The following is a 20,963-nucleotide window of genomic DNA, read 5'->3' as shown; positions in this document are numbered from 1 at the left end:
GCGATTGGCAGAACTCAAAAACTATGTACATGCATAAATCGGTCCACAAAGCATGTCGCAGCCACTGATGGGCAGCTGCCTAGCGCCTTTTAACTGCAGTCCTGACTGGGCACAGGCGAGTCCCCAGGTAAATTTATAATTTATAAAGTGAAGTGATTGTCACATGTGATACACAGCAGCACAGCACACGGTGCACACAGTGAAATTTGTCCTCTGCATTTAAGCCATCACCCTGAGTGAGCAGTGGGCAGCCATGACAGGCGCCCGGGGAGCAGTGTGTGGGGACGGTGCTTTGCTCAGTGGCACCTCAGTGGCACCTTGGTGGATCGGGATTCGAACTGGCAACCTTCTGATTACGGGGCCGATTCCTTAACCACTAGGCCACCACTGCCCCCAATCCTGACAGCAGTAATCAGAGCAAAGGGCGGCTATTTTGAAGAAACTAGGATATAAAACAGGTTTTCAATTATTTCACCTTTTTTTGTTAAGTACATAACTCCACATGTGTTCATTCATAGTTTTGATGCCTTCAGTGAGAATCTACCAACGTCATGAAAATAAAGAAGACACATTGACTGAAAAGGTGCGTCCAAACTTTTGACCTGTACTGTATGCACCTGTCAAATTTTGTTATGGTGTATATTGCTAGTTGAATACTATTGTTTCCACAAGGCATGACATATATTAAAAGGAAGCTGATACTTTGAAAGCTCAGCCAATGGTAACCAGAAATCCAAAAAATGAAGAGGGGTTCTGGAACTTTTTCGTATGCTTGTATATTAATTTTCGGCCACAACTTCTAATGGCCATCCAGGTCAAAGTTACTATTATGTGTTGTGCAGCCTAGAATGCATGGAGCATGCCAAAGTCATAGTATTGATCGCCTGTCTGATTGAGGTCATTAGCATGTTCCCTGCCTGCAGCAGCCAAACAGAGTTCATGTACAAAAAAGCCTGGTCAGACACAAAGCACGAATAGCAAACGATCAATCACCAAGGCACATTTACTGTCAAAAATACACACTTTGTGAGTGCATTCAGTAAAAAAATGTAGAAAAAAAGGAACTGTTTATTCGTCTCATGCAATGATACTTCTCTCCAAAATGCAATTAATGTATTCGCAGCAAATGGAGTGTTGGGTAATAGCTACTTTATTTTCACACTTCACTCTGTTCAGACACAAAATGTGCTCACGGGGTGGCTAAAAATATACTGTAAGTGCTGTCTCACCGTATGCATGTGGTTACGTCTAAATGCTGTGTAGATATTGACTGTCACATGATGTTTATAGTAAATGGCAGAGTGGAGACCCCAGCCCACTCGCTCACCCACCGATAACCAAAATTAAGCATCCCTCAGCCCCCCCCCCCGGGCTGGCCAAACGCCACAGATCGATGCCATGCAACACTAAAAAGGGAGAAACTCAAAATCAAAGCTGTAGTCATGGCAACGGCTCTGCCAGATTCCACCAATCAATGGGGTGCGCAAGGCAGCGAGATGCGCCAGGAAAGGGCCGGCGTCCTACATAAAGAGTGCAGGACTGGGAGCCAAGGGACCGCACAAGGCGACCCACCTCCCGAACAGTCGCAGCGACGGCACCGAACGGACGGAGAAGTCTGCAAACTGAGAGCGGAAAAGACGAGGGGGAGGAAGCAAAGAAGACAAACATGTCCCTGTCCCTACTGGACAAAATCCCAGCCCAGCTCGGTCTGGTGGCCCTGGTTGTAGGCATTGGCTTCCACGCTGCGGTCGTAGAAGGAGGTAAGGCCACGACGTTCAGTTCTGCCACTGCATCCTTCGAGCGTCCACTGTGTCCTACACTACACCAGTGTCAAAAGGAAGTGGCGTCCTTCGATGTAAAAGTAAGGTGAGGAGGAGCAATAAGCAATGGGACGCTGTTCGAATCGCGGCGACTTTACGTAAGACGGCGTTCGGGCGTGCATTCGTTCTCCAGCAAAGCTGGCAATTCCTGAGACGGAACCAGAAAAAAATCTCTGCATGCCCATCGCTGAGCTGAAGCGACATCATTTTTTTATATTTCCTGTCATGCGACCCGCCACTTCACTCCTCACAAGCGTTCTTTTATTCAGCGTCGGAGCGGAGGCTTTGCGCGCAAATGTGTCACGGTCGCAATCACTCGTTCGTTTCATAATAACACATATTTAACTCTGAATCGAACCTTTCCACGGGAATGTGTTGCTCGGTGTGAGTATTGTTGTTGTCCCTGTTTGTGTCGCAGTATGCATGCACGTAGGTGTCCAAATCAGCCTGAAGAACAGTCCCTCCTGGTTAGCTGAAGGCTGCGGAGCCGGTCCAGGCGTCTCATTAAAGCCGGAGGAGCAGACAGCAGCTGCAGAACCTTCGGAGGATGAAAGCCCCCCGTCTGCCCTGCCGAACGTCTAATTGGCGGGGGGGGACGGGGGGTCCCTGAGCCCCGTCCCTCATTTGCCATTCCAGCGGCGGGGCCCGGGCATTCAGGGTGCAGCTGACGGCACAGATGCTCCTCGTACAGAGCGGCAGGGGGTCCCGGTCTCCCTGTCTTTTAGTGTCAGGCTTTGCGGATGCGCCTTGCGGATGAGAGTTGCGTGTCGGGCTCCTCTGGCGGTGCAGGGAGCTCCACACACCACACTGACCTAATGGCACAGATGCCACGACGGTCGCTTTTAACTGACTGCCGGGTCGATGACCACCGAAACTGTGCCGAGCAATCGAGCAAATGTGAAGCCTGAGCCACAGGGTTTGTTCAAGTAAATGGGGTGTAGAAACCTAGCGGGTAACACGCTCGCCTGTGAACCAGAAGAGCCAGGTTCAAATCCCGCTTACTACCATTGTGTCCCTGAGCAAGACACTTAACCCTGAGTTGCTCCAGGGGGGGACTGTCCCTGTAACTACTGGTTGTAAGTCCCTCTGGATAAGGGCGTCTGATAAATGCTGTAAATGTAAGTAAATTGAGCCTTTTTAATTCTGTCAGAAGAAAGGGAGCTGAGAGATTATCACATTATTTTGGAATAAGGTTGAAATTTCATCAGAAATTTCATGCTAATATATGAAGCACAAGCTCAAGTAAGTGACAAAAAAAAACAGTGTTGGTGAGAAGGATGAATTCACAAAATGGAAAAGTGAGCGGTGAGATAACTTAGAAAACAGACTATTACATGAAGGTAGCATGCAGTTTCCTCTTATTCACCAACAGCAGCGCTGAAGCAGGATGCAGGCCCCGAGAACGGCGCTACCCTGCTCAACCACTCGATGGCGCTGGTGCAACGCATGGAGGCTTTGCTGGTCCAGGGGAACGCGAGCGACGTGACCCTGCGGGTGCAGACCACGAACTCGGACGAGGTCAAGGTCATTCAGGCCCACGGCCTGGTGCTTTCCCTGCAGAGCGACGTGTTCGACGAGCTCCTGCAGAGACGCAACAGCAGCACCCTGGTCCTCAGCGAGACTCCGGACTGCGCGGCCCTCTTCGACAAATTCATCAGGTAACAAGCTTTAGGAAATTATATACAGTACAGGCCAAAAGTTTGGACACACCGTTTTCTTTATTTTCATGACCATTTACGTTGGTAGATTCTCACTGAAGGCATCAAAACTATGAATGAACACATGTGGAGTTATGTACTTAACCAAAAAAGGTGAAATAACTGAAAACATGTTTTATATTCTAGTTTCTTCACCCTTTGCTCTGATTACTGCTTTACACACTCTTGGCATTCTCTCGATGAGCTTCAAGAGGTCGTCACCTGAAATGGTTTTCCAACAGTCTTGAAGGAGTTCCCAGAGGTGTTTAGCACTTGTTGGCCCCTTTGCCTTCACTCTGCGGTCCAGCTCACCCCAAACCATCTGGATTGGGTTCAGGTCCGGTGACTGTGGAGGTCAGGTCTCCACTTTTTGTTAAGTACATAACTCCACATGTGTTCATTCATAGTTTTGATGAGAATCTACCAATGTTTTGAATGAGAAGGTGTGTCCAAACGTTTGGCCTGTACGGTATATTCTGTCTCAGCCATCGCCATTCTGGTCCGGCTTAGTATTTTAAAGTTAGACAGCACGTCGGTGTTCTGAACATCGGTTTAACACTGCCATCTGCTGTTCTAATGTTACATGCGCAACTTTAGGCTATTAGGTTTCACACCCCTGCCAAGCTCTCCAGAATTTCCCTCACTTTCCCGTAACCGATTAGTCCTACTCTGCCCAACCCAGGACACCGCGTGCAGGGCGGGGACTCACCCGGGGCGGCGCACACCAGCAAATGTTACATGCAGCACCAGGTTCCGGAGAAACGTTATTTGGTCTCACTGTCTAACAATGTACTGTCTAACATCTATACAGCTGAAATGCAATAAAGTACTCAGTGTTATTAAGATATTAAAATATTAAATATTAAAATGCCCTTCGGTTGGCTGGTGGTCTGCTCTGGTTGAGAGCCCGCCCTGTTCCAGGTGAGACCAGGACGGGCTCTGGCAGCCGTGACCCTCAGCAGGACCAAGCGATTCTGCAAAGATCAGTCAATTTTTTAGACCCTTATGCCAATTGCAAGATGAAGGAAGGAAGACATTTTAATGTCAATTCATTTCCCATCACTATAGTGGTATATGCCATGAGTCAGGGCAAAGGTCAAGTGCCTTTATCTTATCTTGGTTGGTGGTTCGAGCCCACCCAGGGACAACAGATCGTTTGGGGCAGTGGTGGCCTAGCGGTTAAGGAAGGGGCCCCGTAATCAGAAGGTTGCCGGTTCGAATCCTGATCAAGGTGCCACTGAGCAAAGCACCGTCCCCCCACACTGCTCCCCGGGCGCCTGTCATGGCTGCCCACTGCTCACTCAGGGTGATGGGTTAAATGCAGAGGACAAATTTCACTGTGTGTGCTGTGCTGCTGTGTATCACATGTGACAATCACTTCACTTTACTTTTATGCTGTTCGCACAGGTACTTGTACTGTGGTGACATCTCTGTGCGTCTGGATCAGGCCATACCCCTGCACAAACTGGCCAGCAAGTACCAAGTGTGGAGCCTGCAGCAAGGCCTCACCCGATACATGACCCAGCATCTGTCCAGCGACTCGCCCACCGGCCACGTGGTCAACTGGTACCAGTACGCCGTGCAGCTGGGCGACGCCGCCCTGCGCGACAGCTGCCTGCAGTACCTCTCGTGGAACCTGTCGTCCGTCATGCAGAGTGCGGAATGGGGCTCCATCAGCGGCGAGCTGCTGCTGTCACTGCTGCAGCGCTCCGACCTGATCCTGCAGAGCGAGCTGGAGCTCTACGACGCGCTGGAGGCGTGGATCGGCCAGAACCAGCCGTCCGGCCTGACGGCGGAGAACGCGCTCCGGTCTGTGAGGTACGGCATGATACCCCCCCAGCAGCTGTTCCGTCTGCAGAAGCAGTCGCCGCTCATGCTTAAGTACTACGAGTCCGTCCGGGACCTCCTCTTCCTGGCCTTCCAGTTCCACGCCGCCTCTCCCATCCAGCTCGCCAAGTACTTCGATGTCAACTGCAGCATCTTCACGCCGCGGAACTACCTGTCACCGGCGTGGGGCTCGCCGTGGGTGATCAACAACCCCACACGCGACGACCGCAGCTTCAGCTTCCAGACACAGCTGGGCCCAAGTGGCCACGACTCGGCCAAGCGCGTGACGTGGAACGCGCTGTTCTCGCCGCGGTGGCTTCCGCTCAGCGTGCGCTCCACCTACACGGAGCACGGTGCCATGCAGCCCACGCGCATCGACAACGGCCGCCCGCGCGTCATCATCACGCCCGCCACTTCCAGTCCCGACTTTGCGGGCGTCGGCTTCCAGAAGACGGTGATCGTGGCGGCCAAGCAGCAGGGCAAAGTGGTGGTGCGCCACGTCTACAACTTTCACCAGAGCACAGAGGAGACGGGGGACTTCCTGGTGGACGCCGACCTGCAGCGGCGCACGTCTGAATACCTGATTGACAGCTCCCTCTACCTGCACATTGTAGTCAAGCCACTTTACCATAGCCTCATTGTTTCCAGAAAGTGAAAAATGTTTTTTTTTTACATTTTTGACCAGTTCAGTAATCTTAGTCCAGTCTCCCACGGTCACGGCTCCTTAGACTTATATCGAACGCTCCTTTTATTACCTTTACTTCATGCACTTCTTTATAAACTGGCCTCTAGTCCGTTCATTTGGCGCGGTGTTCATCCCAGTGGTGCAATGTGATAATTCATTCTTAAAACAAACAATTGTTAATCCACTATTTAACATCAGTGTTGCTTTTAAATGTAAAGCTAATGATGACGGCAAAACTAATTTACATTTTATACTAAATATTCTGTTTTTTTCTAGCTTTGTTGGTGCTTCTAGACATTTTTTGGCCAAATTCAGCTCCACAGAAGGCATGTTTAAATTCAGGACGTGCAGTCACACTGCAAAACAATATTATTTTAAACCATTTTAGTTCAAGTCTCTGTGATTATAATGGAAATGCTTCGTGTTTAATCATATTTTGTTATTTATTGGTGTAATTTGTCCCTTACGTATTTACCACAAATAAATAAAAAAATTCAATCTGTTTAATTTTTTGCTGTTAAATTAAATTGACAATCTATGTCAGTGGTGGTTAAGATGAATGAACTGATAAATAAAAATCCATATGCTACGTCCATCTGTCCTCCATCCGAAGGCATTTATAGCACTGGAGGACAATAATTTTCTGCATATAACTGTATATTACTGAATGAACACAGATGAAACAGACACAAGTGCATGTTATGTGTGTGCACGATACAGATTATGTGATTATTTAATGTCAAAATGTCCCACATTAATGCCAGTCCCAATCTGCCCTACCAGTCTGGTGCATCCATGAATCATCTGGTGTGCGATTAATCAAAAACACACTCATGACTATCAGCAATGTGTGGCAGCCTACAGGAATACATCAGACCATTCTAGAAAACGAGCAGATGCTGAGCGGAGTACAGAGAAATAAATTAAAACGTACAAAATGCGTTGGTGTAGTGGTATAGTGTTGGTGACTGGGTTACAAATGGTGGTGTGGTTCAGGACTGAAAGGGACTTTTAAGGACTGAAGGGGTGGTAGTAGCCTAGTGGGTGACACACTCGCCTATGGACCAGAAGACCCAGGTTCAAATCCTATTTACTACCATTGAGTCCCTTAGCAAGACACTTAACCCTAAGAGTCTCCAGGGGGAGACTGTCCCTTAACTACTGGTTGTAAGTCGCTCTGCATAAGGCAATCTGATAAATGCCGTGTCTATATTCACAAACATATGTGACAGATAAGGTAATTCTGAAGAGCACATTCAAGTCAAGTGTGGTTCTGTCACTGGATCTTGTGTATAGTAAGTCAGGACTTTGGGGTACAGCTGTCATAGTGGTCCCACCACTTTTCCCATAGAAATTAAAACCAGCGTTACCTTCCCTGCTCGTCAAAATGTTTATTTGTCATAGTTTTATAAACCTGGTTGAATGTTCTTGCTGCTGATATGGACAACGTGCATCCACACTTCAAGTCAAAAGATTGGATGCACGTACTTGTTTATGTTTTTTTTATTATTATTATTACATTATAGAATAAAACTGAAGACGCTGGACTTAATAAGACACGCGAGGTGTCACAGCTATTGGAAGACTTCTCCCAAGCATGGCCAGGTCCCTGGTGCCCACGGGCCCTGGTGCCCATGCCACATCCCACCACCCCACACAGAGCAGCGCAGGAACCAAACCACGCGATCTGGTTAACTGGGTTGGTCTGGTTAAATGGGTTGATCTGGTTAGATGGGCTGGTCTGGTTTACTGGGCTGGTCTGGTTAACTGGGTTGGTCTGGTTAAATGGGTTGTTCTGGTTAAATGGGCTGGTCTGGTTAACTGGGCTGGTCTGGTTAAATGGGTTGATCTGGTTAAATGGGCTGGTCTGGTTTACTGGGTTGATCTGGTTTACTGGGTTGGTCTGGTTTACTGGGCTGGTCTGGTTAACTGGGCTGGTCTGGTTAAATGGGTTGATCTGGTTAAATGGGCTGGTCTGGTTTACTGGGCTGGTCTGGTTAAATGGGCTGGTCTGGTTTACTGGGTTGGTCTGGTTTACTGGGTTGATCTGGTTAAATGGGTTGGTCTGGTTTACTGGGCTGGTCTGGTTAAATGGGTTGGTCTGGTTTACTGGGCTGGTCTGGTTTACTAGGTTGATCTGGTTAAATGGGTTGGTCTGGTTTACTGGGCTGGTCTGGTTTACTGGGCTGGTCTGGTTTACTGGGTTGGTCTGGTTTACTGGGCTGGTCTGGTTAACTGGGCTGGTCTGGTTAAATGGGTTGATCTGGTTAAATGGGCTGGTCTGGTTTACTGGGCTGGTCTGGTTTACTGGGTTGGTCTGGTTTACTGGGCTGGTCTGGTTTACTGGGCTGGTCTGGTTTACTGGGTTGTGTGTGAGTTGCACGTGTATTGGCAGCGCGGTGTGAACGCGGGGAGGACCTGCTGCTGGTCGCCGCCTTTTCTGCTGAAACGGCTCGGGCCGCTATCGGAAGGTTCTGGTGAGTCACGTAAATCTTGTTCAGCGGAAGCCGGGTGACGGCCAGAGACACGGCGTGTGTGTGTGTGAGTGTGTGTGTATGAAGATTATTAGGAAGTGGCAACGCTGCCGCGCTGCATTCTGAGCTCCCGAAAGGGGGAGATGGACTGAGTGAGAGAGAGAGAGAGAGAGAGAGAGAAAGCAAAGTCTTTTGTGATTCCCCTCCCCCTCGTCATCGCAACGGGGAAATGTCTCAGTCCAGGCGAGGTAAGTTTTCATCCCTCAGCTGGTACGTGTTATTTAGTAAAAGTTTTACAAAAAAAAAACGTACTTTAAACATTGAGGTGCATTCGAGCGCGTGCACGGCACCCTTCCCTTCCCGCTGGTCGGATTTCCACTGCACTTTCGTTTCCTGTTTTCTTGCCAAAGTTCCCAAGGCGCCTTCGTTTCGCTGCAAGTCCGCCTCGGCGGCCGGACCGGACCGGGCCGGACCTGTACGAGCCGGACCGGGTCTGCACGTGCGCGCGTGCTCGTCGGCTAGCCGCGCCGCGTTAGCCCGCCGGCCGGACGGACGGACGGGCCACTAGCACGATGCCGGGCTCCCCCTCCTCCTGGTAGCGGGCTAGCCGCCGCACTAGCCCGAGAGCCGCGCACCTGCCGGAACGTGCAGCCCCCACGGAGAGGACGAGTGACGTTAACACGCACGTAACTCCACGGCGACGCCGGTTAGCAAGCAGTTGCATACAAAAAATACATATTTATATATATAGAGAGGGAGAGAAAGAGAGAAGACGACGCAACTGGCCATACGAACGTGGAACAAAAGTTGAGAAAAGGTCGCGGTCGGTGACGCCGGACTGTGACAGGGAAGCGGAGCCCGGTGACGTCAGCTCCCACGCATTCCTGCCATTCTTTCCACAATTGGCGAATGGAGCCGCACGCGTGACGTCAGAGGAGCCCCAGACCCCCGCCGGGAGATGCGTGACCTTTTCCACTCCCACCGTTTCAACTCTGTGCGCTCACACTGGAACCGAAGCACGACTTCATTATTATTATTATTATTATTATTATTGTATTTTAATGACTATTTATTCGTTTGTTAGCTGCATTATCTGCTTTGCATGCTGGAAACAGCATTAAAGGCTGGCTGGGTGAGTGACAGCCGCAGGGAGGGCGATGACCTCGCCGAGGAGCGCGCCGAGGCCTGCGTAACAGGCCGCTGCCGTGTTTTTGCGTGTAAGGGCCTGATCTTGCGGCCGGGCGCAGGTTATGTGTGTAGTTTTTTTTTTTTTTTTTTTTCCTTCTCCCCCTCGTCTGAACCTGCGCACTCGCCGCTGTTACACAATCTGTGTTTGTCGTACTAATGGCCTGTTTTTGAGGCGTGGTGTCCACCTTTGTTTGCGTTCGTCGCTGGCGGTGCCTGAACCCCGGGGTGTTTTTTCGTGTCGCCTCAGTCACCCTCGTCGTGTTCACGCCGCACAGGTGCGTTCCTCAACAGTCGCGCGGGATCCGGTTAATTCCGTTTTTTCTGCTTTCGAACGGGACTGTGCGAGTGCTGGACACGACTGCAAATGACACACCTGCCTCAGTGGGAGGTTTTACTGCAGCTCGCCGTGCTGGCATTAAGAACCGTTTAAGACGCTGTCCCTGGACCCTGGCGTGCTCGGGTTTCGTCAGGTCGCGCTGCGCCTGAGACACATCCTGTTGCGTGAGCCGCGGTCATCTGTCATGGCAGCGGAGCGCAGGAGTGTACCCAGGGATTACTTTACGGTGACATGATATGATTAGTGTGCATCGTGTGAATGGAAGGGCCTTCTTTTTTTTTGTGTACGGTGAATTGAGTAAGACCAGCGGGCCCTTTTCTAAGAATTGAGTTGCACGGAAAGCGGCGCGCCTGCGATGTGGAGAGCTCTGACGCTGTCACCGAAAGTCGGCCTGCTCCTGGGCATTCGAGGAAAACTACGAGAGAGGGCAGGTGCTCGTTTTTCACGTCTGCGAGTGCTTGTTAAATGTGACTCAGCATAGTTTCACTTTGCTTGAATCAGACTACGGGAAAAATAGCGGGAGAATATGGAATATTAAATGGACAAAATAAGAATAAAATGATGGCTTAGTCTCCAATGTTGTATATTGGCCTAACATTAAGACCGTATGCATAATATTTCCTAATATAGAGTAGGTCCCCCTTTTTCACTTGCAAAAAGTCTTGACCTGTTGAAGTAAATCCAATAGGATTACGAAAGTATGGTATAGTATCTGGTACCGACCAATGAGGAGCAGATCTTCTAAGTCAGTGGATCTTTTTTCCCAACCTGTGGCGGGCAGAGAATTGTATTGCAGTGAGGTCACCAAGATTATATTAGTAAACATTAACTGTATAAAATCCCAAGAACACGCCCAAACTCTGTATAATCCTGCATGCTGTAGGGACTAGTTGTGTAAAACGTGGCCCGAGGTTCGTGCTCCATTAGTATCAGTTTAGTCGGGCTCAGGCCGGCTCGAGCTCACGCATTAAATGGACCGTCAGCAAACAGGAAATTCGTATGATTTGCTGATTGCAAATTTGTGTTGGTGATTTTATTGAACGTCACAAGAGAGATGCTGAGGAGGTGACACGGAGGCAAGCATCTGGCGATTTATATTATATGTCCTTTCCCTCTTTGTCCGGTGCTCGTGGCCGGGCCTGGCCGGGTCATGGCTTTATGTGTGTGACTGTCATTTATTTAAATGCACCACACGGCCTAACAGTCTAGTCGGGTTGTGTCGTAAGACGGTATCTCCATGGACATCACACCGATGTATGACTGGACTGAGTTCTGCAGAACCTTGAGGTCGAGCGCCGATGGAGGACTGGACTGAGTTCTGCAGAACCTTGAGGTCGAGCGCCGATGGAGGACTGGACTGAAATCTGCAGAACCTTGAGGTCGAGCGCCGATGGAGGACTGGACTGAGTTCTGCAGAACCTTGAGGTCGAGCGCCGATGGAGGACTGGACTGAGTTCTGCAGAACCTTGAGGTCGAGCGCCGATGGAGGACTGGACTGAGTTCTGCAGAACCTTGAGGTCGAGCGCCGATGGAGGACTGGACTGAGTTCTGCAGAACCTTGAGGTCGAGCGCCAATGGAGGACTGGACTGAGTTCTGCAGAACCTTGAGGTCGAGCGCCGATGGAGGACTGGACTGAGTTCTGCAGAACCTTGAGGTCGAGCGCCGATGGAGGACTGGACTGAGTTCTGCAGAACCTTGAGGTCGAGCGCCAATGGAGGACTGGACTGAGTTCTGCAGAACCTTGAGGTCGAGCGCCGATGGATGACTGGACTGAGCTCTGCAGAACCTTGAGGTCGAGCGCTGATGGAGGACTGGACTGAGTTCTGCAGAACCTTGAGGTCGAGCGCCGATGGAGGACTGGACTGAGTTCTGCAGAACCTTGAGGTCAAGTCAACACCTGAAACTTGGCACATTATACTGCTGAGGGCACTGCCACCGGGGAGTAATGTTTCCATGAATGGCTTTACTTGGTCGGCAACGATACGTAGGCGGGTGGTCTGTGCCAGAGTAACGACTCCCACAGCATCACACTGCCTCTGCCGGCTTGCGAGTCTGGAAGACATACCAGGTTAATGACACACACTCAAACGTCTGGACATCATCAGACCTGGCCACCTTTTGCCATTGCTCTGTGGGCCTGTTCTGTGTTCACATGGCGCTTTTGGTGGTGGACATGGGTCAGCATGGGCACCCTGACCGTTCGGCAGTGGCGCTGCCACATACACAACATTCTGTGCACCGCTTTTTGTGTGAGTGTGAGAGCACTCACTTACACCCATCAAATCCATTGAATTATATTGCATGTCTGTAGTGGGTGTGGTAGTGGGAGGGAGAACATTATTAAAGTTTGTGTTTTGGGTGTCAGAAACTCAACACGAGAAAAATAGTGATATATGCGGAACTGTCAAATTGCCCCCATACCTATATAATTAATATATTTTATTATTAATAATAATATTTATATGCAAGTTATTTATATGCTGAGGCAGTTTTGGACATTGCCCCAATTCATTTCTGACAAGTGTGGTATGACGGGCATGCAGAACGCAAACGTGGGTGGGTGTGTCAGTATTTCGTCAGTTTTCATACATCATAAAGAGAATGATGGTCATTGTGATACACAACAGCACAGCAAATGGTGCACACAATGAAATGTGTCCTCTGCTTTTACCCATCACCCTTAGTGAGCAGTGGGCAGCCATGACAGGCGCCCGGGGAGCAGTGTGTGGGGACAGTGCTTTGCTCAGTGGCACCTTGGGATTCGAACCGGCAACCTTCTGATTAGTGGGAAATTGCATAAAAACAGAATTATTTATTTATTTATTTATTTTTGGGGGGAATTCCATGACTCATTCCATCTATATTTTGGGGTGTTGTTTATCGAGATGTTATGTCTTCAGGAATGGCAGAAAGTCAGTTTAATTACAGTGCTTATAATCGCTCAGCGTTGCCAGATTTAATGGATTATAGTCCATTTTTTTCCAGTTTTTTTGGGAATGGTGCTGAAAAATCTAAATCTCTTTTAAGTATGTTAAGTAGTCTGAGCAGTTTTGTGTTTTGGCAAACAATCTGGGAACACTGGGTTTGCATCTCAAATCATCCTCATCCCATTTTTTAAATATTGATTTATAAAAAGTAAATATTCCAGACAACAGGAATAATTACACACCTATAACGGGATATTTAATCCCCCCCAACAGTAAAGATAACTGTCAGGTCTCTATGTCTTGTTTTTATTTGTTTCTGTAAATCCTGAGGACCTCTTTTGCCCTACAGGCCACTTGTGGTGCTTTGAAATGTTCAGATGTGTAATGCTCTGCTTTTATGTAATCTGTTTATATCTTCACCATCATGATTTGTGCGGTTGTCTCCTATTACATTAAAATAAAGGGCATTTTGAACTTTCTTCAGCAGGAAAATAGCGGGGTGTTGTGATGGGTTTTTGGTGCAAGATCATGGTGTGACCATGGGGTGATAGATGATGAAGGAGGGCGGTGGATCAGAATGATTTTATGTAGCATGGTGGACCAGGTCAGGCTGCATTGTTAGAACTCTACAGTCAATCTGGGGTAAATAAGATGTCCACCAAGTTATGAATAATTTGCATTGTATTGTATGAATATTTATGATCATGGGTTTTGTGATTCCAGCACAAGAAGTCTTTCTTCATACTGCTTACATGTTCTACTGGGCGATTCTCTGAAAAAAAAAATTCTGTAATGTTTGCACTTTTACTTGTACTTATATTTTTTAATTACTAATATTTAAGATGCATACCCAGATAATGTGGAACATCATTTAATTTTAAAGTAATTTTTAAAATGAAGGTTTTGCAGACATTTGAAACACGGTTACTTCTCACAATGTTTTTACTACTTTAAATTAAATTCAAGGCAAATTATTATCATAACAATTATATCATTATTATCAAATAGGCACAGTGCATCAGGTAGCTGTAGCTTTTAGATGGGGGACATTGTTGTTCCGTGCATCACACCATCTTGGTCGTTTTAGTTGCATATATTGGCATTGCATAAACATTATTTTATTGAAGTTTTGGACAGTTTTGACACCCATTATACATTGAAATATTTGGTGCAATAGTTCAGTCTGATTGCTTATAGAGTTCACAGAAATGTATTGTGGAAGTTGGTTTTAACAAGTGGGACTGGTTTTCTGTGTCCCGTGCATCACGTCAAGTTCTCAAACTGCTTGTATGGCTTTTGTAATAACTTTATATTGAAGTCCCCAGTAATAAGGCACGACAAGTACTACATACATGTCACGCTTGTTCATAGTTCTGACCACTAGTTATGGGGATAAAGTAAGAAATCGTCCTGCTGTTTTCTTTTAGGGGAACTTAAAGAAACAAATATATTTTTTTTATGTTTATTTAAATGTGAGAAATAATTAATTGAGGGAAATATATCAAACAATTATTTCTGTGATCTTTCAACAGGTAAACACCCACCCAAGAAGAAGCTCCCCAAGCTTTTGCCAGTAGACCCGGAGCCACCAGCAACGTAAGTCACAAGTCTCGCCTCCTTTCTCCTCTTCTTCCCTTGGTTGGCTTTGCTTGTAACTAGTATACTTTACCTTGGTGAAAACAGCCAGTGTTACATAGCGCCTCCAAAATCCCATAATCCCGTAGTCTTTACCCATTTTTCTTTTTCTCAGGCCTCCTAGAGATCTGAACTCCGAGGCAGAGGTGACTATTGGAGAGAAGGTATGGTTCTGGTGAACTTTCTTTCCATGTTTTTTTTTTCTACTTTTATTTTCCAAATCCAAGAAGTATTCCCTGCTTTCCTTTAATGTTCCTGCTTCCTTTTCTTGTCAGAACGTTGTGGTGAAGGCTGATGATTTGGAACAGATTGCAGAGCTGGGAAGGGGGGCTTACGGCGTTGTGCACAAAATGCGACATGTGCCTAGTGGCCTGATCATGGCTGTGAAGGTGAGCAGTCAACCTCGCTTCCTATCATGTATAAAAGGATAACTGAGAGGACATCAGCATCATAAATAAAAAATCTGCTTTTACCCTTCTCATTTAAGACATGAATACGTGCTTTGAGCCTTCCGCAATGAAACAGTTCCATCACTCAATGCGTCGCTCAGTGTCACATGACATTGCAGCTGAAAACATTTTAATAAAGCAGATTCATATTCAAAGTGACGTTATTATGTAGGAGTGTTTATTGGCAAGGATCTCACAATATGATTATATAGCAAAATATTGAGATACTGTACATGTTGCAATATTTTTCAGCTCACTAAAAATGTAAAAACGGAGCTGAAATACATGATGCTGTGATCGGTCTGTCATGTCTTGCGATTTCACTCTGCCTGAAATGCCAAGCCGTAATTGAAAGTGCCCAGCTGTGCAGCGCCATCTAGAGGACTGAAGGTTGTAGTCGCACGCTGATTCTCATCTCTGCTGACCTCACTGAAGAAAATGCTTGACAGCACCACCCGGTGGACTAAATTTCTATACCAAAAAAATCGATATTTCATATCCCTGTATAGATACAATATCACATTCGCAAAAATATTGCAATATATTGCTGTATCAATATTTTCTAACACCCCTGTTATTGTGTGATTTATGGTCACTCTAAGGACTTTTCTGACTGTACTTACACTTTTATTTGACCCTTAAATGAAATGTTTAATGATTGTCTTCGTACTGTAATACAATTATATTATAGCTCAAATGTATTTAGTTGTGGTTTGATATTTGTTTTTGTTTTTTTTCCCTCTTAATAGAGAATACGGGCTACAGTGAACTCACAGGAACAGAAGAGGCTGCTGATGGACCTGGACATCTCAATGAGGACTGTGGACTGCTTCTACACGGTCACCTTCTATGGAGCGCTCTTCAGGGAAGTACGTCCATTTTACATAGTGCAAATAACATACACAGACACAAAAACCCACAGTCTTATGGCGTTGCAGGGCGATGTGTGGATCTGCATGGAACTCATGGACACATCTCTCGACAAGTTTTACAAGCAGGTCATTGCCAAGGGTTTGACCATCCCTGAGGACATTTTGGGGAAAATCACTGTATCGGTAAGGATTAATTTTTTTTTTTAATTCATTAGTGAACTCATTAACACCCATTTTGAGCCCAGTCACCCATGCTGTCTTTTTTTTATTCCATTGAATTATTGCATTAATAGCATATAGTTACTGAATAATGAAGAGAAGATGTCTGTGGTAATTAATTGGGGTTAAATGTATTTAGTGCCATTGTGGTGTGAAATATGGAGTTAAAAAAATGGCATCCCACCGTTACTGATGGATACCAGGCAGCCCTATCGCCATACTACATACTACAATCTGTGTTTCTGGAGCTTTGTTTTATAGTTCAGTGTGATTCACTGTTGAGACATTACTGCTGGCTAATATTTCCTTCCTTCCTCCCGCTCTCTCTTCTCCTTAGATTGTCAAAGCCCTGGAACATCTGCATAGGATGTCTGTGATACACAGAGGTAAATAAAGCTATGGTGAGCTGAGTATTGGTTGAGATTACTTGGCTCTCCGTGATCCACTCTGACTAATCCTGATTAATCCTTTTTTTTGTGTTTTCCCTCCTTCTCTCTCCCTCTCTGTTTTCTTAATCTGTAACGGGCAGGATAATGTGCTGCATGTACTATTCAACTTTTAGTGATGCCTTCCGTTGCAGTTTCTAATATGGATTGTATGAAAATGGTTATTAACATTATCAATTTGTATTATATAAAGGCACAGAACGATAGCATTTGGACTGCACAACTGGATCTTTGTTGTGTTTTATTTTTTGCATTGTTTCTGGTTCAGTGTTTTTCTAAGCACTGCCTGTTTTTTTTGTTTGTTTGGTTTTTGGTTATAGAATTTGATCAATCTCTATCCTAAATACAATAATTAATATATTTGAAAATATGTCTATTTTCCTTACTGTTTACTGATAATGCTTTTAATTAAATTTTTAGGCATATTATTCAGTCAAGTAGCCATACACATTAACTTTGGTACTGATGCAGTTGTCATGCACTGATGATGGAATATTGTTCTCAGAATTGTTCATTTAATGAGTTGTCAGATTTTATAAATATCTTGCTAGGTTCTGTAAATTGTATGAATCAAAGCATTTAGTATGTTATTATTTTAATTTTGAGGCTCATTCTATTTGTCTAATATTGTTCATTATTAATAAAGTTAATTTGTGTATTAGAGCCTATTTGCATACGTGTTTGGAAATGTATAATAATCAGCGTTTCTGGTATGAACAAGTTTGCTCCTCTGTAAACTGTAGATGTGAAGCCATCAAATGTCCTGATCAACACAGAAGGCCAGGTGAAAATGTGTGACTTCGGGATCAGCGGCTACCTGGTGGATTCAGTGGCGAAGACCATGGACGCAGGCTGCAAGCCATACATGGCGGTGAGCTTTCAGCTCAGTCGAAGTGCCACCTTGTCCACCTTGTTTACTTTTACTGCAACCCAGTTCCTTTGTTCCAGCCGGAGCGGATAAACCCAGATCTCAACCAGCAGGGCTACAGTGTCAAATCGGACATCTGGAGTTTAGGAATCACGTTGGTAAGTGTTTTTATTTTACTCATCTGCATGAAACATGCTCGTAGCTAACATTACAGTTGAACATCTTGTAGCATTTCACTGCAAAACATCACTGTGCCACAGGAAAAAAGGTTGTATCTTAACACGGTACGCCATGTTAGGACATGCCTACAGCATGCTCAGCATCTTTTTTGGCCATGCAGGAACGTCTGAAATATGCATCTGATCGCGTTTGTGCCTTCTATGGTAGATTGAACTGGCCATCCTGCGATTCCCGTATGATTCGTGGGGCACGCCATTTCAGCAGCTCAAGCAGGTGGTGGATGAACCCTCGCCCCAGCTGCCTGCCGACCGCTTCTCCCCCGAGTTTGTGGACTTCACCTCCAATTGGTGAGGCACTGCCCACTTCACTGAATCGATCCAGGGGTCCAGAACCCCTTACATTCATGTTTCACGTTTTACATGAATGTTTCCGGGTTTCCTTCTAGCTTGAGAAAAAATTCCCAAGAGAGGCCTGCCTACCCAGAGCTCATGGTTTGTTTTTGTAATATAATTCTGAAATTGATTTCTTATTTGAAATGACCACCAGAGGTCAGACTTGTTTAAAGGAAAGTCTTTTTCGCAGCCAGAAAGAGAGCAATTTGACTCACTCACCCTAACTATTGCATCACCTCCTCCCCACCCCACTTCCCCCGAACCCCACACCCCACCCCCAGAAACAGCCTTTTTTTATCCTGCATGACTCCAAGGAGACGGATGTGGCCAGCTTTGTAAAGACCATCCTCAGCGCCTGAGGCCCAGACGATTTACGGAAAACGGTGGGACAAGGCGGCAGGGACTGAACTAAGCAGCACGCAGGCCCTCCTCTCGACACATGCACAAGATCGACTCCCCGGATTAGACCCACACCCCTTCATACGTACGCCAATTGTTTAGAGTGTGTGCACTATGAACTGGGGCAGGTCTACACCCACTCTCCCCTGCGCTGACCTCCAGCTCTGAGCTTTATGGACTGGTCCCTTGACAAGAAACTCTTTAGTTCCATGTCAATCGTACAAGTTCCACCTCAAAGAGGGGCTTCATAAGGGCAGCTCTAATGACCTCTGTCTGTGAACCACCCACTGTGTGTTTACGTACATCCCGTTCTGGTCCTTGCAGAGGTGTGGCCTTAACTAGTCTCATTTAATTTTGCAGATCCTGCTTACCTCACTTGGTTTTGCAACTGCATTCATTGTCCCCTGCAAACAAAGGTCAGAGGTCACAGCCGTCCCAAACGCCTTAGTGTTCATATCAAGGAGCATATGTTCTCCACTACTGAGATGGCACCTCTGCAGCCAGGTCATTAAGTCCCGGCCATTAGTAAACCACATCCTGCTTACCCCTGATTTAAATGAATGCTCTCTGTTTCATGAGTTGAGGAGTGGTCTCACGCTCAGCTAAATCCAGTCTGAGCCATGAAAACGCCACACGTGGATCATTAAGGGACCGGGACCTGCTTGACACTTACTGTGGACAGTGTGGGAACTGCGGTTTGGTCCATTGTCCACGTGTCCATTGTCCACATGTCCTACGTGTGGGAAATACACACATTGCACTAGTTATGCAGACAGTAATCCAAATGGGTCCTCCTCACATCCTGGTGTCAGAGGTCATCGTTTGTCATACCCCTCCCCCAATCAGGATTCAGGTTGATAATTAAACTGCTAGCCATCCTCTGAATGCTAGTGGGTTTGAGTTTGGCAGGATGGCCCGTTCAGCCTTATTTTTTATTATTGTTCTGTGATCTTTGACCTTGAACGCTAACCTACCAGCCTTCAGTGATCTCAACCAGCCATCCACTGAATTTAAGTGAAACTGGTTGTGAAATAACCAAACATCTTACAATGCCATTATGAAGCTGCTCGGTTTCTACGTTGTTTTTGCTCATCTTGCCCATCAGTAGAACCATTTCAACGTCTGATTAAAGAAAATAGGATTGTCTCTGTGAGCTTCTGGAGGCTTTACTTTTTCACGTTTTGCAATTAGAAGTGTGTGGAAGCCGAAATAAAGGTCTTATTCTTGAATAAAGAGGCTTTTGTTGAGGAGGAGATCGTCCAGTAGTTCCCTGATCTTCTAGGTGCAACCGGCTGCACGTTCTTTGTATTAGACCAGTGAGTCAAATGTTCTGATCGAATGACCGCTTTAAATACAAATCATCCACCTCGGAAGCCACCCCGCAGGTTGATTGAACTTTTTTTATGCAGAACATTATACGTTGCTCCATGTGCTTTTTGCCTTTCTTTCAGTTAATGGCCCCTGGCACCCTTTTTTTCTTGTGAATTTATTGAAAGATACAGTAAAGGCATTATCCTGTCCAAGAACACTGGGGATGCACTTGAGATGCAATGAGCTGAACTTTTGCACTTTATCAGAGCATTGCAGAGGGGTTGCCTTTTTTTTTTTTTTTTTTAATAGCCGACTGCTTTATGAGGCCATGATTGAATTTTACGCGTTTATCAATTCATGTGTGTAAGGGTGTGTGCTGTTTTCTTTTTTTTTTTCTGAGTGTCTGTATAATACGTCATGTTGATGGAATAAAGTTTTTAAATCAGAGCGAACAAGGCATTTTTTCTTCTCTCTCTCTGTCAGTGTTGCTCCTGGAATACAGACAGTGCATTGTAAAGCAGTGGTGTAATTTTGCAATGGGAAGTAATGTAAGTGGAGATTAGGCCAGGCAGCCAGAGCTTTCATCGTACATCCTCACTGCCTCCAGGTCAGATAAGGTCAGTCTTATCTCCTGGCAGTCTTACATTTGATGTTCCACAGTGCACAATTTAAATATATCTCAATTCTCAAATATAACTACAATTCATTAAACATTTGCAACTTACTAAATTAATCACTACTCTTTAAATACCAAGCCCTAAATCCCAGACAATGTTCACAGTATGTTCTTTGTTCTCAAGCGCCATCTTGAGTTCAATCGCTGAGCTTAGGATCATTTGACTGCTCCAGTGTTCCAACACTGGAATGTTTGCCAGGAAAAAAATGCCATGCTGTCAAAAAGATACTCAACTTTTTATTTTCAATTGTACAGTTAAATATACACACACTGCTAAAAAATATAAAGCAACACAAAGATAAGATTTGAAGAAATCCTAATGATCTGATCTGAATGAAATATTCTTATTAAATTTGCCAATCTTGGTGTTCTCCTGGCAAATGCCAAACATGCTGCGTGGTGTTGGGCTGTAAGCACAACCCCTACCTGTGGACGTTGGGCCCTCATCCCAACCTCATGGAGTCTGTTTCTGACATCTGCTGGAGGTCATTTTGCAGGACTCTGGCAGTGCTCGTCCTGCTCCAGCATAGGAAAATGATTGTCAATCAGTGTTGCTTCCT

At 46.1% G+C, this 20,963-nt stretch overlaps 2 protein-coding genes across 4 annotated transcripts; both read left to right on the top strand.

The window, feature by feature from the left end:
- Positions 1 to 1,406: 1,406 nt before the first annotated feature.
- Positions 1,407 to 6,536, top strand: LOC114794343 (BTB/POZ domain-containing protein 17-like). Of its 2 annotated transcripts, none has more exons than XM_028986842.1 (3): positions 1,407 to 1,760; positions 3,196 to 3,478; positions 4,925 to 6,536. In XM_028986842.1, the coding sequence occupies exons 1-3, from the start codon at positions 1,667 to 1,669 to the stop codon at positions 5,997 to 5,999; spliced, it is 1,452 nt and encodes a 483-aa protein (XP_028842675.1). In that variant the 5' UTR covers positions 1,407 to 1,666; the 3' UTR covers positions 6,000 to 6,536. The 2 variants fall into 2 exon arrangements, with proteins under 2 accessions (XP_028842675.1, XP_028842674.1); XM_028986841.1 differs by having other exon boundaries at positions 1,410 to 1,760; positions 3,193 to 3,478.
- Positions 6,537 to 8,544: 2,008 nt separating this feature from the next.
- Positions 8,545 to 20,025, top strand: LOC114794357 (dual specificity mitogen-activated protein kinase kinase 6). 2 transcript variants are annotated; one of them, XM_028986860.1, is made up of 12 exons: positions 8,545 to 8,751; positions 14,489 to 14,552; positions 14,707 to 14,755; positions 14,867 to 14,980; positions 15,790 to 15,909; positions 15,979 to 16,095; positions 16,469 to 16,517; positions 17,321 to 17,448; positions 17,526 to 17,603; positions 17,833 to 17,972; positions 18,071 to 18,116; positions 18,299 to 20,023. In XM_028986860.1, exons 1-12 carry the CDS (start codon positions 8,733 to 8,735, stop codon positions 18,374 to 18,376), a joined length of 1,002 nt encoding a protein of 333 aa, XP_028842693.1. In that variant the 5' UTR covers positions 8,545 to 8,732; the 3' UTR covers positions 18,377 to 20,023. The 2 variants fall into 2 exon arrangements, with proteins under 2 accessions (XP_028842693.1, XP_028842694.1); XM_028986861.1 differs by lacking the exon at positions 8,545 to 8,751 and adding an exon at positions 9,830 to 9,966 and having other exon boundaries at positions 18,299 to 20,025.
- The last annotated feature ends 938 nt before the right edge of the window (positions 20,026 to 20,963 follow it).

The sequence above is a fragment of the Denticeps clupeoides genome, chromosome 7 (assembly GCF_900700375.1).
Source record: "Denticeps clupeoides chromosome 7, fDenClu1.1, whole genome shotgun sequence".
NCBI classification, from domain to species: domain Eukaryota; kingdom Metazoa; phylum Chordata; class Actinopteri; order Clupeiformes; family Denticipitidae; genus Denticeps; species Denticeps clupeoides.
Note: the sequence above shows the minus strand (reverse complement) of the source record. Positions and strands in the feature narration are given on the sequence as shown.

Bases quoted from the DNA above. Each gene is read 5' to 3' on its own strand.
- LOC114794343 (XM_028986841.1), top strand. From the start codon at position 1,667: ATGTCCCTGTCCCTACTGGACAAAATCCCAGCCCAGCTCGGTCTGGTG. The intron at 1,761-3,192 runs GTAAGGCCACGA...ATTCACCAACAG, and splicing joins CGCTGCGGTCGTAGAAGGAG to CAGCGCTGAAGCAGGATGCA. The intron at 3,479-4,924 runs GTAACAAGCTTT...CTGTTCGCACAG, and splicing joins CTCTTCGACAAATTCATCAG to GTACTTGTACTGTGGTGACA.
- LOC114794357 (XM_028986860.1), top strand. The intron at 14,553-14,706 runs GTAAGTCACAAG...TCTTTTTCTCAG, and splicing joins GACCCGGAGCCACCAGCAAC to GCCTCCTAGAGATCTGAACT. The intron at 15,910-15,978 runs GTACGTCCATTT...ATGGCGTTGCAG, and splicing joins ATGGAGCGCTCTTCAGGGAA to GGCGATGTGTGGATCTGCAT.